At 40.9% G+C, this 19,726-nt stretch overlaps 1 protein-coding gene across 5 annotated transcripts in view; it reads left to right on the top strand.

The window, feature by feature from the left end:
* CACNA2D1 (calcium voltage-gated channel auxiliary subunit alpha2delta 1) overlaps positions 1 to 19,726 on the top strand; it is a 373,123-nt gene that overhangs the window by 257,036 nt on the left and 96,361 nt on the right. For all 5 annotated transcript variants that reach the window (XM_083574976.1, XM_083574975.1, XM_083574977.1 and 2 more), the window contains exons 8-10: positions 9,699 to 9,768; positions 12,351 to 12,401; positions 15,073 to 15,172. In XM_083574976.1, the coding sequence (XP_083431102.1) occupies positions 9,699 to 9,768; positions 12,351 to 12,401; positions 15,073 to 15,172 (221 nt within the window). The remainder of the gene's footprint in view (positions 1 to 9,698; positions 9,769 to 12,350; positions 12,402 to 15,072; positions 15,173 to 19,726) is intronic.

Consider the following 19,726-nt stretch of genomic DNA (forward strand, 5'->3'; position numbering starts at 1 on the left):
CCCTTAATAACAAGGTGGTGAATCTACTTTACAGTTACTGAAAGGCCTTGACTGATACACAGCAATATCAAATCAGAAAATATTAAGGGAAATTAGCATGATCAGGGTTCTGGATCCTGAGGAAACTTCTATGTGTATTCATTCCGCTGGCCTCCTCCAGACCTTCCTACCCGATTGAGAAAGGCCATGGGTGGAACCGCCACATCTGAGAGGCGCATAGGTGTTGGAGATGGGGCTGGGGCCCACTTGCCCATCCCACACATTTTATGCCCCCAGGTGTCCTTTTGAATGCATGACGTGAGCTGTAGAAGAAAGGGTTTGTCCTTTCACAGAACTGCCAAACACTTGTTTCTAGGTAAAGGTAAAGGGACCCCTGACCATTAGGTCCAGTCGTGGCTGACGCTGGTGTTGCGGCGCTCATCTCACTTTATTGGCCAAGGGAGCCGGCGTACAGCTTCCGGGTCATGTGGCGAGCATGACTAAGCCGCTTCTCGCGAACCAGAGCAGCACAAGGAAACGCCGTTTACCTTCCCGCCGGAGCGGTATCTATTTATCTACTTGCACTTTGACGTGCTTTCGAACTGCTAGGTTGACAGGAGCAGGAACCGAACAATGGGAGCTCACTCCATCACGGGGATTCGAACCACCGACCTTCTGATCAGCAAGCCCTAGGCTCTTGTTTCTAGCAACTTTCAAATACTTGAATGTTGACTGTGTGTTTGTGTGTGCAGAACAAGACTTGCTTTCAGGAATCCTGAACATTTTGGTTTGTTTTCTTTCTTTTGTATTGAAGAAAGTATAGCAAGCAGAAAAGCTCTTTCTGAGAAACCTAAGAAAACGTAGCTAAGGAATTTATGTTCTCATTAAAAAAGCTCTCACGTTCAACCAATTCCCCCCCCCCCTTTTAGTACAGGTATAAGTATTTTATAGAGAAACATAGTGGCATGTATTTTTAAGCCACACAAAGACTTGCTTTTTAATTGTTGTTATGACACAAGTTGTGTGTTACCGGTATTTCTGTTGTTTTTAATGCCCATAATCTTGACATCTGACATTTCTGCATGGAAGTCAGTGGAGCAAGCTGTAAACAATTCAGATAAATTTCTCTAGAAACTTAAGGAAACTGCCAACTTGCAATCTTAACTCCATAGGTGGGCAGAGGAAAAGGAGAAGAAACACTGGAACGGTCTGCATACCCCTGCTGTTCCAACAATGTAGGATAGAATAACAAATATATCGAGAGAGAGCCCCCACTTTGTGGTACAGTAATGGTAGCCAGGCTTTTTGGCAAGCATGTTACAAGTTTTATTTTTCCATGATTTTTATGGTTGACTTTGGTAGGATGCTTTAATCTTATTGTTGTTCACTTCTCTTTTCAATAATAAAATAGATGTAAAGTCTAGAGTATGAGATATTACTACTTTAGTGTACTACTGTAGACAGTACTGTTATAGAATGTGCTTACCTGTCTACTGAAGGTGACGAGACCAGAGTTCAGCTCAAAAGAAGCAGGCAGGCAGGTGTGTAGCAGTTGCTCTGTCACAACCAGGCTCAAGGACTTCTTGCCTCTTGTCTTGGAGTGACAGGGCTATGTGGCTGTCCTTAGTCCTTCCTCTTGTGGCATGTGTGACACAGATTGTCCACCTCCATGCTGTAGAGTTATATTCTTAGTTACATTTAAGAACTCCAGCACAGGAGTTTAGAGGGTTTTCTTCAAAGAACTATGAGTGGAAGGGAGGTAGCCATTCCCTCTATTTCACAAACAGAAATCACATAGTGGTTTGATAAGTTGGTTCTGTAGGAATTTTTGGCAGAACTTGCACTAGAGCCTGCGTAAGTGGAATAATATGTCTGGAGGTATTTTCACTTGTAGCACAATGTTAAATATGGCACTTCTGTGTGTGGAAACACACACACACACACACACACACACACACACACACACAATGTAGATCATAACACAATGACATTTTAGCCCAGCCATTTCCCATTCCTCAGCCACCTCTATCTCTGAGTGGTATGAAATTCCAGGGGTTCCATGCACTTACACAGAGTCCATGTTTCCTCCAGAAATGAGGCACAGCGGAGACTGCAGTGTCTTTATAATATATGTCTTTACACACACATATATAGCCTTATATAGCCTGAGCCTGTGATGGCGGGATTGCAGAGCTTTTGCATCCTTTGAGGGTCCGGTTTCCCCTTAGGGGGCAGCTTTGGAGTCAAAGGATAGCAAAAAGCCTTCTTCTGTGTCTCTTAGTGCAGCCTGTCTTCCCCAGCTCACTTGGAGTTCTGCCCCTCCTTCTCCTTCTTGCTGCTAACCGACTCCAAGGACCTCCCCAAGCCTACCTCATTCAAAGCTGACACCTTAAAACTGCCCTTTTCCTCTGCCTACTAGCACCCAACAAAAAATGTGCCCCACTTCTCCTTGCCCGGCAGTCTTGCCCTCTGATGGTTTCCTTGGTGGGCCAGCTGGCTTGGCTCATCAGCATAACTAAATCCAGTTTAACCAAACTTTGATTAATTCCAACTTTTACTAACCCCGGGAATTATGGGGTGGATCTGGCACCCAGGAATGTAGGGAAATCTGACCCCCGCAACCCATAACAATACAAAACAAAACAAACCACACCACATTCATTTCATATATCTGCTGTACTTATACTACCTTGAATGGCATGCAGATTATTAAACAGCTGAGGAAGCCTCACAATGGACAAGAGAAATAAAACAGCTGCATTTTGTTGCAGTGTGCTTGACTTGTTCATAATTGTATAAAATGAACTTTGGTTCTCATAGAGAATTGATTGGCAAAGGTTCTTTCTTTCTGTGCCTCTTACATTATGTATCACATTATGCGTGTCCTTCCCTTTATGTCCAACTGATTAGATGACAACAGCACAGCTTAGCAGTTTCATCTTGAAAATCAATTACAGTGTATGGCTGGAATAGCATAAGGTCACTCCATTTCCACTGTCTAAATCACCAGAAAGTGTAGGTCTCATTTTTTTGTGCTGAAGAGATTGTCCTCCCCTCCCCAACCTTCTGCTTTGTTTCTCTGAAAATGTTGACGTCAAACTCCAGCCCTGAATGCAGCTCGAGGTTTTTACCTTGAGGCCAAGTCCGGCATTGTTCAAGACCAGGCTAAGCCAAGTAGCCAGCTTTCATCGCAGCAGTACCCGAGAAAATATCGCTGCTGGGAATAAGTTTACGACTGATGTATGAGCCTAGTCAAATTGGACTGCTGCAGTGAAATTGTCTGGGGAGGTTTCAGCTCTGTCTCCGACCATGATGGCTGTTGGAGTGCTGCATCATAGGGTAGTAGGGACCACTTCCCAGACAGAGACAATTTGAAAAATAGGTTATTCTCATGAAAAGCAGAATGGCAAAGAGACATGTTGAAACCAATAATGTTTTTCATCAAGGAGCCCCTCTCCTGTTGAAGCTGCATCTCTAGTGAATTGCAAGGCTTGTTTCTTTTCTCCAACTTCAAGCGAATGGACATGGCATTTATCATTTTAAATTATATATTTCTTGCATCCCCAGCCCTCAAAAAAAGTAATAATGTGACTAAAGGAAACAAAATAAAAGCATACAGCAGAACAATAAATAAAAAGTCCAAATAAGAACTGCAGAAACATGATTTTGGTAGATGCCAGAGAATGGTCCATTCCACATTCCTCATCAGTTTCTCATCCATTTTTTCTTAATTACAGGTGTAATTTAGATTATAATTGTAAATCAATAGTTCATTATACTACTGCAATAGGCAGCACATTTATTTCCTTTGTTCTCTTAAGACTGGTTTAAGTGCTAATGAGCTAGTATATATTTATGCAGCTCTTGAGGTCATCCAGTTACCTGCTCTTCATTTTATTTTGCCTTTTAACAAATATTATTTATCTAATCTCATCAGCACAATAATTTCAATAGAGCAAAGTTCTACCGAGTTGTCTTACGGATGCTAACCTTCACAGATTGCTGGCTCTGTAATCTTAGGTATAGAATTTCTGTTATTACTGAAGGAATACCACACATTTAGAATAATTTTTAGAAAGAGGATCATTACAACCTGAATGTGGGCTAAAAGGGTTTGGACCCCCTTTGATTAATAGATTCAAAATAAAAAGGTGTAAGCATTATTTTCTTTCTTTGAAATAATATTGAAACTTGCTTTTCTGTTAAATCTTGACTGGCTCAGGTAGCTTCCTTTGCTGAAGTTTTCCTGTCTGCTTAGGCAAATAAATAATGGATCAGCTTTGAAAATCAATTCATAATAAAATGCTATCTCTCTAAATGAAAGCCTTGCTGTGCACAGCTGCTCTTGTGTTAACTGTTACTGGCAGGTAATAGTTTTGCCTCGATATTGGACTTACCAAAGAGAGTCATTACTGTGTAGCAAGTAATAGGAGGCTGGCTGATATAAAACTCTGTGCAAAATGAATCTGAGCTCTTACAAAATGAAAGTTAAATGGGAGACCTTTGCTGGCTGCTTATATATTTCTGAGTAACTGAGGCTTTCAATTTTACAACTGAAGCTCAAAGACACCCTTTATGGGGAGGACATTCAGAAGGCTCTGAAAGAACATAGATAATTTACTGAGATACACAACATTGCGGGTATAGCATTATAGTTAGGGGCATGAGCTGCAAATCACCCATTTAAAATTCAACTGAGTGGTGAAAAACAGTCTTAATCATATCTCCTCAGAAGGAAGTCCTTTCAAATTCCATGGGGCTCACTCCCAGGTTAGCACTGCAGCCTTAGGCAAAGTTGTGCCAGGCCACTTTTAAGATGCCTCCCATTAGATTCCAATAGAGTGTGAGCATATGTGCATTGTTTCACATATTTCTGAATCCTTTCTGCACAGGAATACTAATACCTTAGCAGATCATCAGAAGGATTCATAAAGTAATAAATGTGAAATTATCTGAGCACTTAGGAAAAGCAGCATATAAATATTGAATGTAAGTAGACATAGTCTACGGTGGTTAGCAATTGTCTGGCATTATCCTTGACAAGACAGCAAGTATCAGTAGAGGACAGCAAAAAGTCACCTTCCATTGGCTTACTCTGAGGTTTCTTCACTGTCAAGGCAGGGACACTCTCTTCATTTTTCTCTTTTATCCTGAAGCAGGAAGTCTGCTTGAGACACTTAGGCTCCTTGCATGATTTTAAACCCTGCGCAAACTTGCGTGTGGAGAGAAGGCTTCCTGACCAAATTTTGGACTGCGTTGGCACTTGCCTGCTGAAGATGCAATGGAATGCAGAAGGCCAGTGAACATGGTCCCTTTCATATAGCTGAACAGAGCTCGTGAAATGCAACACCAACCAGGCTGAACACTGTACAAGCATTCGTTATGAGAAGACAAGAAGTCATATTCCCAACCTTGTGCTTTTTAATACCCTTATATGGTTTTTGGATATATGAATGTCCCATTTTCTTTTCTTTTTCTTTAATGTACATTCTACTCTGTTCCTCTTAAGTTTACTATTCACCCCATTCACGTTTCATGAAATACATTTTAGCACCATACCACTTTATTAAATTAAAACAATCTCACTTTATACTTAAAATAGATAATTTCATGTGAAGATAATTCAAGAACTTTATTAAATGTTGTTTTTAGTAGAAGTCTTAATCTTGTCTTTCTTGCTTTCACTCTGGAACTTTCTCTCCTCCTAATTCCTCCCAGTATTTTCTCCAGAAGAGTTTTGTTTCTTCTACTGTTCTGAAGGATCTTCTCCTTTCCTTGTATGTAAAAGATAGTCCTTTGGGGAATTCCCATTTAAACATATTTTTTTTTAAACGCTGAGGTCATAAATATGTAATTATCTCTTTTTTTGAGTAGTGTTGGAACTTCTTTCATTATTTCAGTGTGGTTCCCTTCTATGTAGAGTGGGTCCATTCTACCCTTCAACAAAAGTTTTTCTCTAAGCAACCTTGAATTCAGGAAAATCAGGCAGTCTCCTGGACCTTTTCTGGTCTTCGATTTGTTCACTTATTCTAAATATTTTCTCAATGTCCAGTATCAGGTCCTGTTCTCATACTTCTAACCAGTCTGCCAAGGCTTTTGTTATTTTCGTTGCAATTTATTCATCTTGGTTCTCTTTAATTCCCCGCAGGCGGAGAACCATTTCTCTCTGTTTCATCTCCAGGACAGCCATGGCACCCCAGGTGTCCTCCTGTATTTTCCTCAATTCTTCAATTTCTCCTTTATTTTTTTATTGGTATCTTTTCATATCTTTTTGGTCTACTTGATTTTTTAAAATAGTTTCATCTTGTTTTTGCATCTTCACTTTTACCACCTGGACTGTTGTGTCTAAATCTTTATGTTTGGTTGTCAATTGATTTACTTGATTAGAGAGTTCCATTATTAGACTGGCGTTTTTTCAATCTTAGTCCCCATATTTTCCATCTTTCCGTCTAGTATTCTGATATTTCCATCCAGTGTTGTTATTTTTTCACCTATATTTTTTCCCATTCTTTCCATCGCCGCTATAAGTTCTTTCAGGTCCATATTGCTCTCACTTTCTATAACTGAAACTCTTCTTTGGTGGTTCAAGAATGTAGCAAAACCGCTTGTTGGTTGGGCTTTCTTTGATCCCATTGGGTTCTCGTCCCATCTGCTCTTCCTTTTCTGTTGTTTCTTGAGGTTTTGTAACTTTTAGGGAATTCCCCTAAAGTAAAGAATTATGAGTCCATTCCCTTCTGGGTTATTCGGTGTTTTCCTATTTCTGTGTTATCTATTCTCTTTATATTTTTAAAAATATTTAATTTACTCCTGTAGTTATATTTTTGTCCTCTAGGTGGTGCTATTCTTTGAATTATTTATTTTCCTTTTCTGATACTGGCCACAAGAGATCTCTATATTCCCTCTTGATTATTTCCTTCCTCAAAACCTCTCTTCATTTACAATTCTAGTCCTCTCTTTGGTGTCTTTTCCTGATCACACTCTTTCACTTCCGCAAATGGCGGCTCCTTCACGCCAACTCCTCTGGAATTTTCCCAAATACAGGTATGTTTATTTGCTTCACAATTCCATGTTTTGTGTTTAATTGTGGCGGTCTTATAGATTCCCTGCTTTCCCCTTAGGGTGCCGCCTGTTTTCCTTTGTCTAGTCTTTACTTTTCCATCTTTTTATCTCTGTCTCTATCTTGTCGCAATTTATTTGAGCCTTTGGCGTGATGTTTTTATTCCTAATGCACCCCTTGTGATGTATTTTAACAGGGATTGTCTGTGCTGTTTTGCAGTCCCCTCTTCACTTCAGACCAAACTCTGTATTTAAAAAACTTTGCATCTCGTCTTCTTCCTTGCTGCCCACCTTCGCTAGTGGGGAGTTTCTGAAAATTCGGATCTTTTCTACAGCTGTTTCGGGAGAAGAATGTCTTATTTTGAACAGTCTCTCTCTTATAGGAGAGTTCAGCGCTGCCTCGTCAGGTTTGGGGGGCGTTTGCGTCGGGGAGTGGGTTAGCCCGTTTGCGTGGAGGTTCTTCCTGCGTCTTAATTATATGCTTTGTTTTCTCGCTGTGGGAGACCCCTTTTCGCGCCACCATGGGTTCTGCCCTCAGGATCTCCCCCTGAGGTTGGGGTGACTTATGCCTCGTCCCCCATTTCTTTCTCCGACACTGGGTCTGCCTTGAGATACCAGGAGTGCCGATCCCCACCTGACTTTAGGTGTGCTCTTCCAGAAGTCGACTTTTATCTTCTCCTGGCATCATGTCTCCTCTTCCAACTGGGCCAGCAAAATGATTGGCCGTTGTACCACAGTTGAAAAATCAATGAATCATATAATTTCTTCCATAGATGCACTGTGTCCTATACTACAGTTTTTCATTTGGGAAAATAATTAGCAAGTGGGAAATGGTGAAAGAGTTTTAGTATAATTATCTTATAAATAAAACAGAATAAAGGCATAAAATAAGCTAAGAAGTTATAGTTTAATAGATTTAATTCTTTATTGTTAGATGAATTTTCTTTAATGATACTGAAATTTACAGGAAGGCATAATAAATACCATATATTTATGGCTATACAGAGAACACCAACCCAAAGAAAATTAGTAATTTACAAGCCACTGTGCTCTATAAAACATGCAATCAAACCAGTTGTGAACAAAGCTAGAAACTAGATCATGATACAACCAAAGTAAAACACACCAGTTCCATATTTATTTTATGTTTTATTATGTCTGCATTAAATCTCTTCTATTAAAACAGCAGTAAAGGTTACAGAACTGCCAACCTTTCTATCAGCAACCCCAAGAGGCTCAGTGGTTTAGACCACAGTGCCACCTGCTCACTGGGCCAGGTGTCACATCTCATTATAATGAAGCAGTGTTCCAGAAGAAACACATATAAACCTGTATCTTGCACACACGTTCACAGAAGCACAACTTTGGGGATCTCTAACTGGGAGACAGTTGCATGCCACATTGGTTATTGCACTGTTATTTGTTGTTGTTGTTTAGTCGTATAGCCGTGTCTGACTTTTTGTGACTCCATGGACCAGAGCACACAAGGCACTCCTGTCTTCCACTGCCTCCCGCAGTTTGGTCAAACTCATGCTGGTAGCTTCGAGAACACTGTCCCACCATCTCATCCTCTGTCCTCCCCTTCTCCTTGTGCCCTCCATCTTTCCCAACATCAGGGTCTTTTCCACGGAGTCTTCTCTTCTCATGAGGTGGCCAAAGTATTGGAGCCTCAGCTTCAGGATCTGTCCTTCCAGTGAGCACTCAGGGCTGATTTCCTTAAGAATGGATAGGTTTGATCTTCTTGGAGTTCTCGGTCCACATACTGCTTAAGCCTGCCTTGTAGAATTTTAAGCATAACCTTGCCAGCTATGTTATTAGCTATTTTATAACACACACACACACACACACACACACACACAAATATATATTTATATTTTATTACTATGTTATTAGCTATTTATGAATGCTGATACAGTCTTGCTCGCTTGCAGAATTAGCATGAATCATCAAATGTCAATATACCTGCTGATAAAATGTCTCTTTACACAAAATAGTGGACAATAAGTAAAATGGGTTTGTGGCTGAAAATGCCAACACAGAAATATGAACTAGTGATATAGATACTTGATCCCCAAACCCATGCTGCCTGAACTGTAGGCTTATATGCAGACAGTTTCTGGTACAGATATTGCAGCACATGAAAGGCAGAGAGTTTGCTATTTTATGCTAGGGAGCCAGCAGATCTGCAGTGGGTTCATTGATGCAACAGGGGAGAAAGTTCAAATGCACATGATGGATTTGGTAATGGGAGGCTTAGAGGAGCACAAGATTCGGAAAACGAGAAATGTGAGGAAGAAGAGAGACACTAATATTTATCTGTTTATAGGAAAGGAAACTAAAGTGCAGCAGTTCCACCATGCAGTTCCTGAGTTCCACCAGGACCTGCAGTGGCATGGCCACAGTTCCAGACAATGACTCAACTGGATGGGTGGTGGGTCCTTCTGCAGATTACTGCTTTCTGAAGGGGTAGCTGACAAACTCACATGAGGGCAGGGTGCCTGATCAGCTGGCCCTCAAGCCAAAGTCTAACTCCCACCCTGGGTTCCTTAGAACCCTTTAAATAAAGGCCCAGAACAGAAAACACTTTCTTTTTTGGGTAGTGCTGGCTTGTGCTTCCTGAAAAGGTCCTGTCTAACCTAAAGAATTCTTCTTATTATTTTCAGCATCTCCATGGGTAGACAAAAGTCAAGCTCCAAACAAGATAGATCTGTACGATGTCCGTAGAAGACCATGGTAAGCATCACTGTGGTGGTGGTGATATTTATTTATATCCTGCCTTTTCCCCTGATGGAGCTCAATGTGGCTTCCAACTAAAATAGAAACAGCTAAAAGCATATTTAAAAAACAAGAATTAAAAACAAAGTTATGATCCTGATGATGTTCATTGCACTGGTAGGTTGGAAATATGTATTTGTGGATGTGTGTTTGTGTTTGTGTGTATATCGCTTAGTAAGGTATGCATGCCAATATATGGTCTGTGATTTGAATCTCCAAATGTGCTCCTAAAGCCAATTGAACAATACAGCTCTGTTTCCCAGTCTCCCTCCTGCCTCACACTAGCATGCAATGACCATTCCCTTCCATTATATTCCAGTATGGCTGCACACTGTTCTGCTTCAGGGTAAAATTTATTCCTAGCCCTGTCAACTGGAGGCTAATAGAAATCTGAAACGTAGCTCTAAGATTGCTGTAGTAACAGCATGCAAAGAGGGTGGGTGGGAGTGGGGCTGTGAAGACATTGACTGGGTCCAAGAAAGGCCCGCCCCTGCGTAGACTATGGATAGTCCGGAGAGGAAAAGAATTTCCCACCATCTTGCTCTTGCCAAGCACAGCTGTCCCCCAGCAACTTCCAAATTGGTGACCGGGGGGGGGTGTCCTATATATCACCATAGCTGGAAGTCATCTGGTGTTGGTGGCTGCTGGGCACATGGTATTCTTCCATCCTACCTTGACCCCTAATGCAGGTGGGAAAAGGACTCCCATGAAAATGGGCATAGCAGCTTACACTAATATTTAGTCCAGATATCACCAAATCACTCCAGAAGTGGTTTACAGTTAAACAAAGATCTTTCCCTTCTGTCAAGACTAACTCTATCAGTCACCTAGCTACTTCTAGATTGTTTGCATTTTTACTGTATACTATTGAACTGAGTGGGAATGTGTTGGTGGGAATGTGTTGGGGGTGGGTGGCGGCACTAGGGGAACATGCCAATTCCCAGGACTTTCGTCCACCTTCCTTCCTTCCTTCCTTCCTTCCTTCCTTCCTTCCTTCCTTCCTTCCTATTGTCTCTTTCCTTTAGATATCAGTAAACTAAGCTGTTGTCCAGTCCTATGGCCCTTGTAGTAATATGCCCCCCCAATTGTTGCTAATGCAAAAAGAAGAGGAAAAACTAACATACCAAGAACATCCATATTAGGGCAAGTTGTCATGACCCAACACAGCAACCTTTACTTTTTCTGTGGTATGGAAAGTACCAAGAGTAGTAAACGCGAATCCCACAATCCTCTCAGACCACTTTGCCTTATTTTCTTACACCTGAATTGCAGAGGGAGATTAGTGTGATGTCACAACTTTTCCCCATAAGTATAGAAATTGGGGTTCCTTTGTCTCGCTCCTATGGGAAGCAGCTCTCTTGCAGGTATAATGTTCCAGGCCTTTCTTATCCGCCCCCCCCCCTGCACTCAGCTTACTGCCCTCTGTTTCAAATGATATCTATTCAGCCCACATATGCATACTGATTTTTTGGATAGGCAGATTAAGAGAGAAGTGGGATATTAATATAGAAAATTAGTTACTCATACATAAAGTAGCAAGGTAGGTTTTTTTTAGGTTTTCTGCTTGAGAAAACACATTAGTTTTATTTAGAATTCATAAACCTCTTGGCAAACTAGTCTGTACTGTGTGAGCAGTATTTATATTGAGTAGCACATGCAATAAGTGTGCTATACATGTGTTTGTGTTTGTTTGTAAAAGAGAGCAGAATTTCACTCAAACTAAATGCAGATTAGGAGATCCTCATAGATCTTCTGTGCCTTCCATTTTATTAATCAGCAGACACATGATGTTACTTTGAAGACTGGGAAAAGTGGTGCTCTGAGAAAAGGAGTTTTGAACCTTCCCCTTCCCAAACATTCTTTTGGCTGCTCTGTAAGGACTTGAGGGGGAAAGCAATTTGCCAGCACACCTGGAAGGAAGAAATACCACCTCCCCTCTTCTTCCAGGGGAAGAAGGGTGTGGCAAATTTGTACCCCCCCCAAAAAAAATGGTGGGAACTGCATTAGTTAGGAGAATCAGGAGGAAAGAGTTAAGAAACGATTTCCTGAGTGACTCTTTCACAATATTTAAAGCAACCCTGTTGAGCTGCTAATTAGTAAACAAACCAAAACATCAAAGCCTCATCAAAAATCTTCTACATCAGCTTGCACCTTAACATTTGTATATGTGTGGGTCAGTGAAGGCAGTTTATCTTATTTAAGTTGAGCTGTTGGACTAAGTCACCTAGTAAACTTGACATAAGCATCTCTTTATCAAATGCTTTCTGTCTTTTTTTGTTGCAAAAAATTGAAAAAAATTGTGTACCTAACCACCTTCAGATCTTCTTTCTTTCTGACCTGTGGTTTACCACGAAGGAAGAATGCTAAAGGAAAAAGAAATGTTTGCATGTGTTTCCTGCTGGGATACACTACAAAGGTTCTTTGATTCAGCAATATCTGGTTTTCAGCACCAGAACTTACACAGATCAAACATCAGCATGGTATTTTTTAAAAAAACTTCCAATCTTTCTTATGTATAAATATATGTCTTTTTGTTTCAGGTATATCCAAGGAGCTGCATCTCCCAAAGACATGCTCATTCTAGTCGATGCGTAAGTACCTAAAATTTAGGTGAAAACACAGGAAGTTTTGGCTTTTTAACAACAGAAAAGAGGCCCGAAAATGTTTTTAAATGAAAATCTATTTTACTTTTATTTTTGTCAACACATAGACACAAAAAAGGTTGGTACGGCTATCTGTGTCAGCAGAAACCAGTTAAATTGGGGGTGACCCACATCTTAAATGCAGCTGCATGTATTTTTCCTGCACATTTTAAAAAGCTGGTAACAGCATTTAAAGCTGTCAGTGAGAAGCTAGGAACAGTGCTTTTCCACTCAGAAATGTTCCACCAACTGCTTTTTATCTGCAAAAGTCTAGGAATACCCATATCTATTTTCCAGTGGGGCAAGGGGGCAATTTTAGTGGACAAAAAAAGGATTGTAAAGCTTTACACACAGAGAGAAATTTGCAGCCGTGGAAGTTGCTTAAAAAAATAAAAATAAACAAGGTACACCTAGCTGTATAACATGTATTTTGGTCCTATGTTCCAGGCATATGTTTTCATATGTGATGAAAAATGTGAGAAATGATGGGGACCAAAGCAGAGGATTTGTTGGTGAATTAATGAGCACAGTTGGGAATCCTTAGGGAAGAGACTTCTTTGTGGCTTGGAATTATATTCCAAATCTCTTGATCCAGTTCAGCGTTGCTGGGTTGTCATCTGCCTTCCAGGCCCCTTAAGTATTGCTCCTGCATTATTTATCCTCCACTCATAGGCAGATAGCATTTTTCTGTCTATGTGTTTTAAAGACATTTTGAATGAGAAGGGAAGCAAGTAAAAGCCAAATAAGTGAACATTTCAGGTAAAATGTTGTTATCAGTATTATTAAAGAAGTTGTTTTTTATTGAGGAAGCAGAAATGTTTATTTGCCTTTTCATGTGTTTCTACCAGATATTTTAATCCTGCAGTCCTAATGAAAACAATACTGTACGATGTCAGGATAAATTTAGAGTTGCCATCTCTCACAGAGCACCTCTCATTGAGCTTCAAAGGTTTTTTGTTTGACTCAGAGGTTAGATCTCTGCATTTTAAAGTCGGGGGGCTGTGTTTGATGGAAGTAGCACTCTGCTCTCTGCAGGACTTTCTTTGTTAAGGCTGGTGCCCAGGGGTTTGTGTAGAACGAAGGGTTTATATCTACACAGCTTTGTGGTGGTCATAAAAAGCTATTTTCAGGTGCCCTTTGTCTCAGTGGTACATATTGCAATTAGTGCTTTTAAAAGGTAGATAAATATGTCCATGTAGTGGACGGGGGGTTGCCATTCATTTCAGTGATGGAAGTGTCTTTGAAATTGAAGTGAATGATGCAGCATCTGCTCTACCACTGCCATTGCACTTTAGACTCTGAGTGGAAATATTTAAGATTACCAGGAGTGCCGTTTTGCATTTCATTAAGAGCGGTTTAAAAGACTACTCTTGGGTGTATTTTAGATTGAATTGCAAAGCAAGCAGGCAAACAAAAAACAGTGTGTGTGAGTATTTTTTAAAATGATTTTTCTATATCCCATAATAACTTACTATAGCAAGATTTTCCTTCTGTGCAGCTTTGCCACACATAGCTAGTACATAGGTCAATCTAACTGTTCCTAACAGCAGTTAACTCAGTGTGTAAAAACAAGAGCCCTGAATGATCAGATGGAAAAGCAGTCTAGTTTGACAACTTGAAGCTCACAATAAGTCTCCTCCATTGTTTGTTACCCATCCACTGTTACTCACAGATGCACTGACTCTGAACCTTCAGGTTTCATTACACTCTAGTTCAGGCCCATCCAACTCCCAAGAGACTGCAATCTACTCACAGTAGAAAAACACTGGCCGTGATCTACCCATGGAGGGGGGAGGGCAATGAAAACTCATGCACTGTGGATCCCCTCACACATCAAATGTTATCCCCCATGACAGTCAGGCTTCAGAAAAACCTCCTATTAAGTTCTTATTGTGGCAGGCGAGAGAGGGTATAATGAGAGACTAGTTGTCTCTTGTGAGTGTGTGTGAGAAAGAATGAGAATGAATAAGTGTGACTGTACAATGTGTGTTGCATGTGTTGTGAGAGAGTGTGCTGGCTCCATGCACTATCAGTTTCATTCACGGCCACCTTAGTCGCTACTTTTCTGCACTGTGATGCAGCCCCTGGGGAACTGGCTACAAAGGAGTTCTGTCCTCAGGCTGAAAAAGTTCCCCAATGTGACTAATATTCATCAATAGACTTCTGCATTAATTTGTCCACTCTGCTTTTGAAGATGTCCAATTCCATCTTGAGGCTATCACTGGCAACGTGTGGCAGCAAATTCCACGACTTGATTGTGAAGATACTTCTAATAAATCTCCACATATGAGGTCTGAAACATGGATGGCTCTTTGCCTTCTCTGAATGGGAATCATTGATATGTTGCTGCAAGCCACTTCTAAGTAGTGGTAAAAGTAATTTACTAAAGTTTAATGAGAGTCTGCTAGCTAGTGCTACTAGCCAGTGCAGTAATTAATGGTGCTCCTGCCTTAAGGTATAAGGTATAAAAAAGCAATATGCACAAATCCTTAGGGTAGCAAAACAATATGTGAGTTGTCTTATGAAACCTCAGTTTCTATCTGTATATTGACCTTTCTCTTTCTTTCTTTCTTTCTTTCTTTCTTTCTTTCTTTCTTTCTTTCTTTCTACTATTCTGTAGGAGTGGCAGTGTCAGTGGATTAACATTGAGGTTGATCCGAACATCCGTCATTGAGATGTTGGAAACCTTGTCCGATGATGATTTTGTGAATGTTGTTTCAGTGAGTATCTCTCTCCTTCTCTTAAACCAGAAACAGTGCCCTGGAGAGCTACTTTCAAAGCTGTTCAGAGCTTAATCTGAATATTAAAATTAAGAGTTCTTGTTATATCAATACAATACAATGCTGTTGTTACAGATCTGCTGGAGGGGTCTAGAGCCCTGTTGAGTTGCTTTTTGTGGCATCACTTTCAATTATGGAGGCCTGAGGATGTGGACAAGGCTCTTGGAAGGGTGCAGCCAACCTTTCGTCTTTGTTGCTATGAATATCTTGTGGTAGGGGTGGGTCACATATGTGATAATTTATTACTTGTGGCAGGGGGTGGTGCCTGCTTCTTTGAATGAGGTGGTGGTATATTCACTCATTAAGAAGCCTTTCTTAGAGCGGGAGGTTTGTGGTAAGTACCACCCACTCATGAGTATCTCCTTTCTGAGCAAGGTGCTTGAGAGGGTGATAGCTCAGCAAGTCCAATAGCATGTGGATTATTTAGACGTTTTTCAGTCTGGTTTTTGTTTTAGCACTGAGATAGCCTTGTATAGATGACTTCTGTTGGGAGAGGGACAGAGGAGCCTGATGATTCTCCTAAATTTCTTGATGGCTTTTGACATCACTGTCAGGGCTGGAGTCAGATTCAGGTCACTAAGCAAGAAGCAGAGTTTGAACTCTTTATTAAAGGAACAGCATACAACTCATCAACACTGCCCATTAAGTCTTGCCCCTTTGGAGCAGTTGCAAGGACTGACGGTCCCCACCCTCAACCCCCTCTCAGGCTCCTCCTCTGCCAGATGTTTCCCAAGCAGTCTCAAACTGTGTCTGGGCATCTCTAATCTCTGTTCTGCCCTACACATCACTCTGTGTGTCCTTGGACACAAGTGGGGAGGGGAGCTTAACACAGGAGGAGAGGCAAGCTCCCTGTTTTCTTCTGCGGCCTCCTGACCCTCCTCTTCTGTTTCAGCCTTTGTATTGGAACTGCTCTGTGTCACAGGTTCTCCCTGTTCACTAAATCCTGTTGCCCCTTCAGCAACCAACAACTCCTCCCACTCTTCTGCTTCTGACCTCTCTTCGGTGTCCCATCACCAATCCCCCAGGCTCTCAGCCTTCCTCCTTTGTGGTTTCCCTTAGAGGTTTCCCAGCTGGTGCCTCCCATACCTGCTCGTTGTCCAGGCAATCTCTGACATCATTGACCATAGTCAAAACAAAAAAAAAATTTTTCTTTCCAGTAGCACCTTAAAGACCAACTAAGTTAGTTCTTGGTATGAGCTTTCGTGTGCATGCACACTTCGTCAGAAGTGTGCATGCACACGAAAGCTCATACCAAGAACTAACTTAGTTGGTCTTTAAGGTGCTACTGGAAAGAAAAAAAATTTTTTTGTTTTGACTATGGCAGACCAACACGGCTACCTATCTGTATCATTGACCATGACATGATATCCTGCTGGATCACCTCTGTTGTATTAAGAACTGAAGGAATAGTGATACTGCTGCTATCTTTGGGATTAATTCCAAAAAGTAGCATCTGCTTGATCCCATGGCATTTGTGTTATGCAGTCCTGCAGACTTCCATTTTTGTTCCTTATTATCTTTATGAAACTTCAGGGGAGGTGTGGAGCAACGTGTCAACAGTTGTTGTTGTTGTTGTTGTTAGTTACCTGACATTGGTAGAGCTCTGTCACTAGATAAATGGCTTCAGTGGCATCGAGTGCTTTTAATCACCTCCTAGTTAGGAATAAGCTTGCTACAAATTGTCCCATTTTCTGATAATTGCCTGTTTAGATTATTGCAACGCACTTCATGTCGGGATGTCCTTGGAAATGGTCTGGAAGCTAAAATTAATCTAGAACACAACTGCCAGAATGTTGACTGGGGTAGCTAGTAGGGACCATATAACACTGATGCAGCAATATCTCCATTGACTGCCTATTAAGGTACTAGTGTTAAGCTATAAAGCCTAAATGACTCAAGACCGCGGTATCTGAAGGAACAAATCATCCTGCCTGGGTTCCTTTGCATTGTCCCACCTACAAGGGAAATACCTTGGGGGGGGGGGAGTATGCTGGTCATGGAATGCAATTCATCTGGAAATATGTCTGGTGCCAATGCTTTTGGCAAAGACTTGTTTGTTTCCCCATGCATTTATGGGATGTTAACTACTGCTGCAATTAGAAGCCAAGGGAGGCTCCATGAGTGTTTTAAAGTCTGAAGTTTAACGTTGTGTTTTATTTGCTCTTAATTGCTTTGGATTGTTAATTGTTTTTAACTACGTTGTAATCCTTCCTGGGATCGTTTGATAAATGGTGGGCTAAAAATATATTTCAGAAATATAGATGAGACATCTGTAGAAATGTTGAGGGAAGGCAAAATACATCCATCAAATGTGGCACATACCTGATTAATGGAGATCAAATCCAGATGTTCTTTTCTGGATTGTGTGGATTGTATAAAATTTATTGCCAGAGGCAGCCAGAGGTAAGACCTATCTACCCTTCACACTGTGTGAAGTACATTGTTTTTTAAGCAAATTGTGGCATCAAGATTCATTTCCAGGGTACTTTGAGGTGTCTCTTGAGTGCTTTTCATACAGAAGAATGACTGGCAAGGGCTGTCCAGTTTGGTGAATCTCCCGAGCTTTTGATGCTAATGATGATTAATATAACTATAGAACTAGTAATGAGAATGGTGCTTTAAGAGTAACATTAAAAAGACAGGTTTATGCCTTAAAGAGCAGTGCTAGAATTATTTTTAGATGTTTCTTCGCTTGTTTATTTGCTGCCCTGGGCTGCTTTGGGAAGAAGGGTGGGATATAAATTTAATAAAGAAATAAATAATGCCCCAAAGCATATATTAGAGGAAAGTGTACGTAAAAATGCATACATTGATAAAACTAACATGCAAAAGGCATTACAGTCATACCTCATGTTACGTTTGCTTCATGTTATGTTCTTTCAGGTTACGTCCCGCGGCGACCTGGAAGTACCGGAAAGGGTTACTTCCGGGTTTTGCCGCTCGCTCGTGCACAGAAATGCAAAATGACATCACACGCATGCACAGAAGCAGCGAATCACAACCCATGCGTGCGCAGATGCGCCGCTGCAGGTTGCGCTCTTTTCATGTTGCGAACGGGCCTCCAGAATGGATCCCATTCACAACCAGAGGTACCATTGTATATTAAGGCAAATTGTTCATAAAAATGTGTATATTCAAAACTGCACATAAAAATATGTCTATTAGGAAACGTTTGCACCCAAGTGCTGATTAATTTTCATGAGGCTTTTTTTTTTTTAAAGAATGCTGTGGAAATGTGAACAACTGAATTTAAGAAAGAGTAAATTATGATAGAAACCGGAATTAATGGCTTCAGTTTTTGCTGTTTGTAAACATTTATAGCTCTGTTTCTGCTTTGAATGGGTTTCTTCATGAACATTGCCTTTGAATACTTCAAGGCAACCTACCTGGATCCTTTCTGTACTCTTAGAATACATTTTACGTGACTCCATGGAGTGAAAATGTGACATGCTGTACATGAACATGTGTTTCTGTCATTGACTTTGAGGCAGATGCTTCTTCCAATGAATACATAGCTATGGGATTCAGCGATACTTTTGTCTCAAAGAATTAAACCAAGAGAGAATAAAAACTGACAGAGAGGTGCCCAACCACCCATGGCAGCTTTTATAGTGGTTTTACACACGTGCCTCTAAATAGGATGCTATCGCCTCATAAACAGCTTGGAAAACATTGTATGCTGACAATTTAATTTACATAATACGTAGCTTTAAACTTGCATAGCTCCATAAATATTATATGATATTTGATTGGAGTTGTCATGGGTGACTAGATTTCAGTGGAAATCTCCCCTCACTACGCTCTTTCCACAGCAAGACATGGAAATGCAGAACTTGACTGTGCCAGGAGGCCCACTTCAGGCCATTGCGACTAAAATAGAATAGCTTTGGCTGAGTCATTTTGGTTGCAGGGTAGTTTTTATTTTTATTTTGCTGCTTTGACTGGGGAAAATTCAACATAATCCAATGCAGGAGCAGGCAAACGTCTTCAGCCTTCAGTTATTATATTTACTTCATATATATAATTTACATGGCAAAAGCCTTCCAGACCGCTTCCCCACTCTCCCCTCCCAACTGATTAATTGCTATAACCAAACGTAATATTAATAAAACAGCATTAATGAAAGTAAGTTTCATTGCTTTGGGCACAGAAATGTATGCAACAGCGCAAACAAGACCATCAGCTGAACTCAAAATTGGCACAGCAGAAGCAGTTCTTTCTGTTGAATATCCAGCTGCCAAACTATAAAAGGCTGAATTTAGGAAGCCCTCTTCAGACGGAAGCTCCAGAAACGGAGCACAACTGCTAAGACAGGCATAGGCAAACTCGGCCGTCCAGATGTTTTGGGACTACAACTCCCATCATCCCTGACCACTGGTCCTGTTAGCTAGGGATGATGGGAGTTGTAGTCCCATAACATCTGGAGGGCTGAGTTTGCCTATGCCTGTGCTAAGAAGACCAGAGGCAGATTTAGCCTCCTCCAGTTTGATCACA

This window comes from Podarcis filfolensis (genome assembly GCF_964270895.1).
Source record: "Podarcis filfolensis genome assembly, chromosome: 10".
Taxonomy (NCBI): domain Eukaryota; kingdom Metazoa; phylum Chordata; class Lepidosauria; order Squamata; family Lacertidae; genus Podarcis; species Podarcis filfolensis.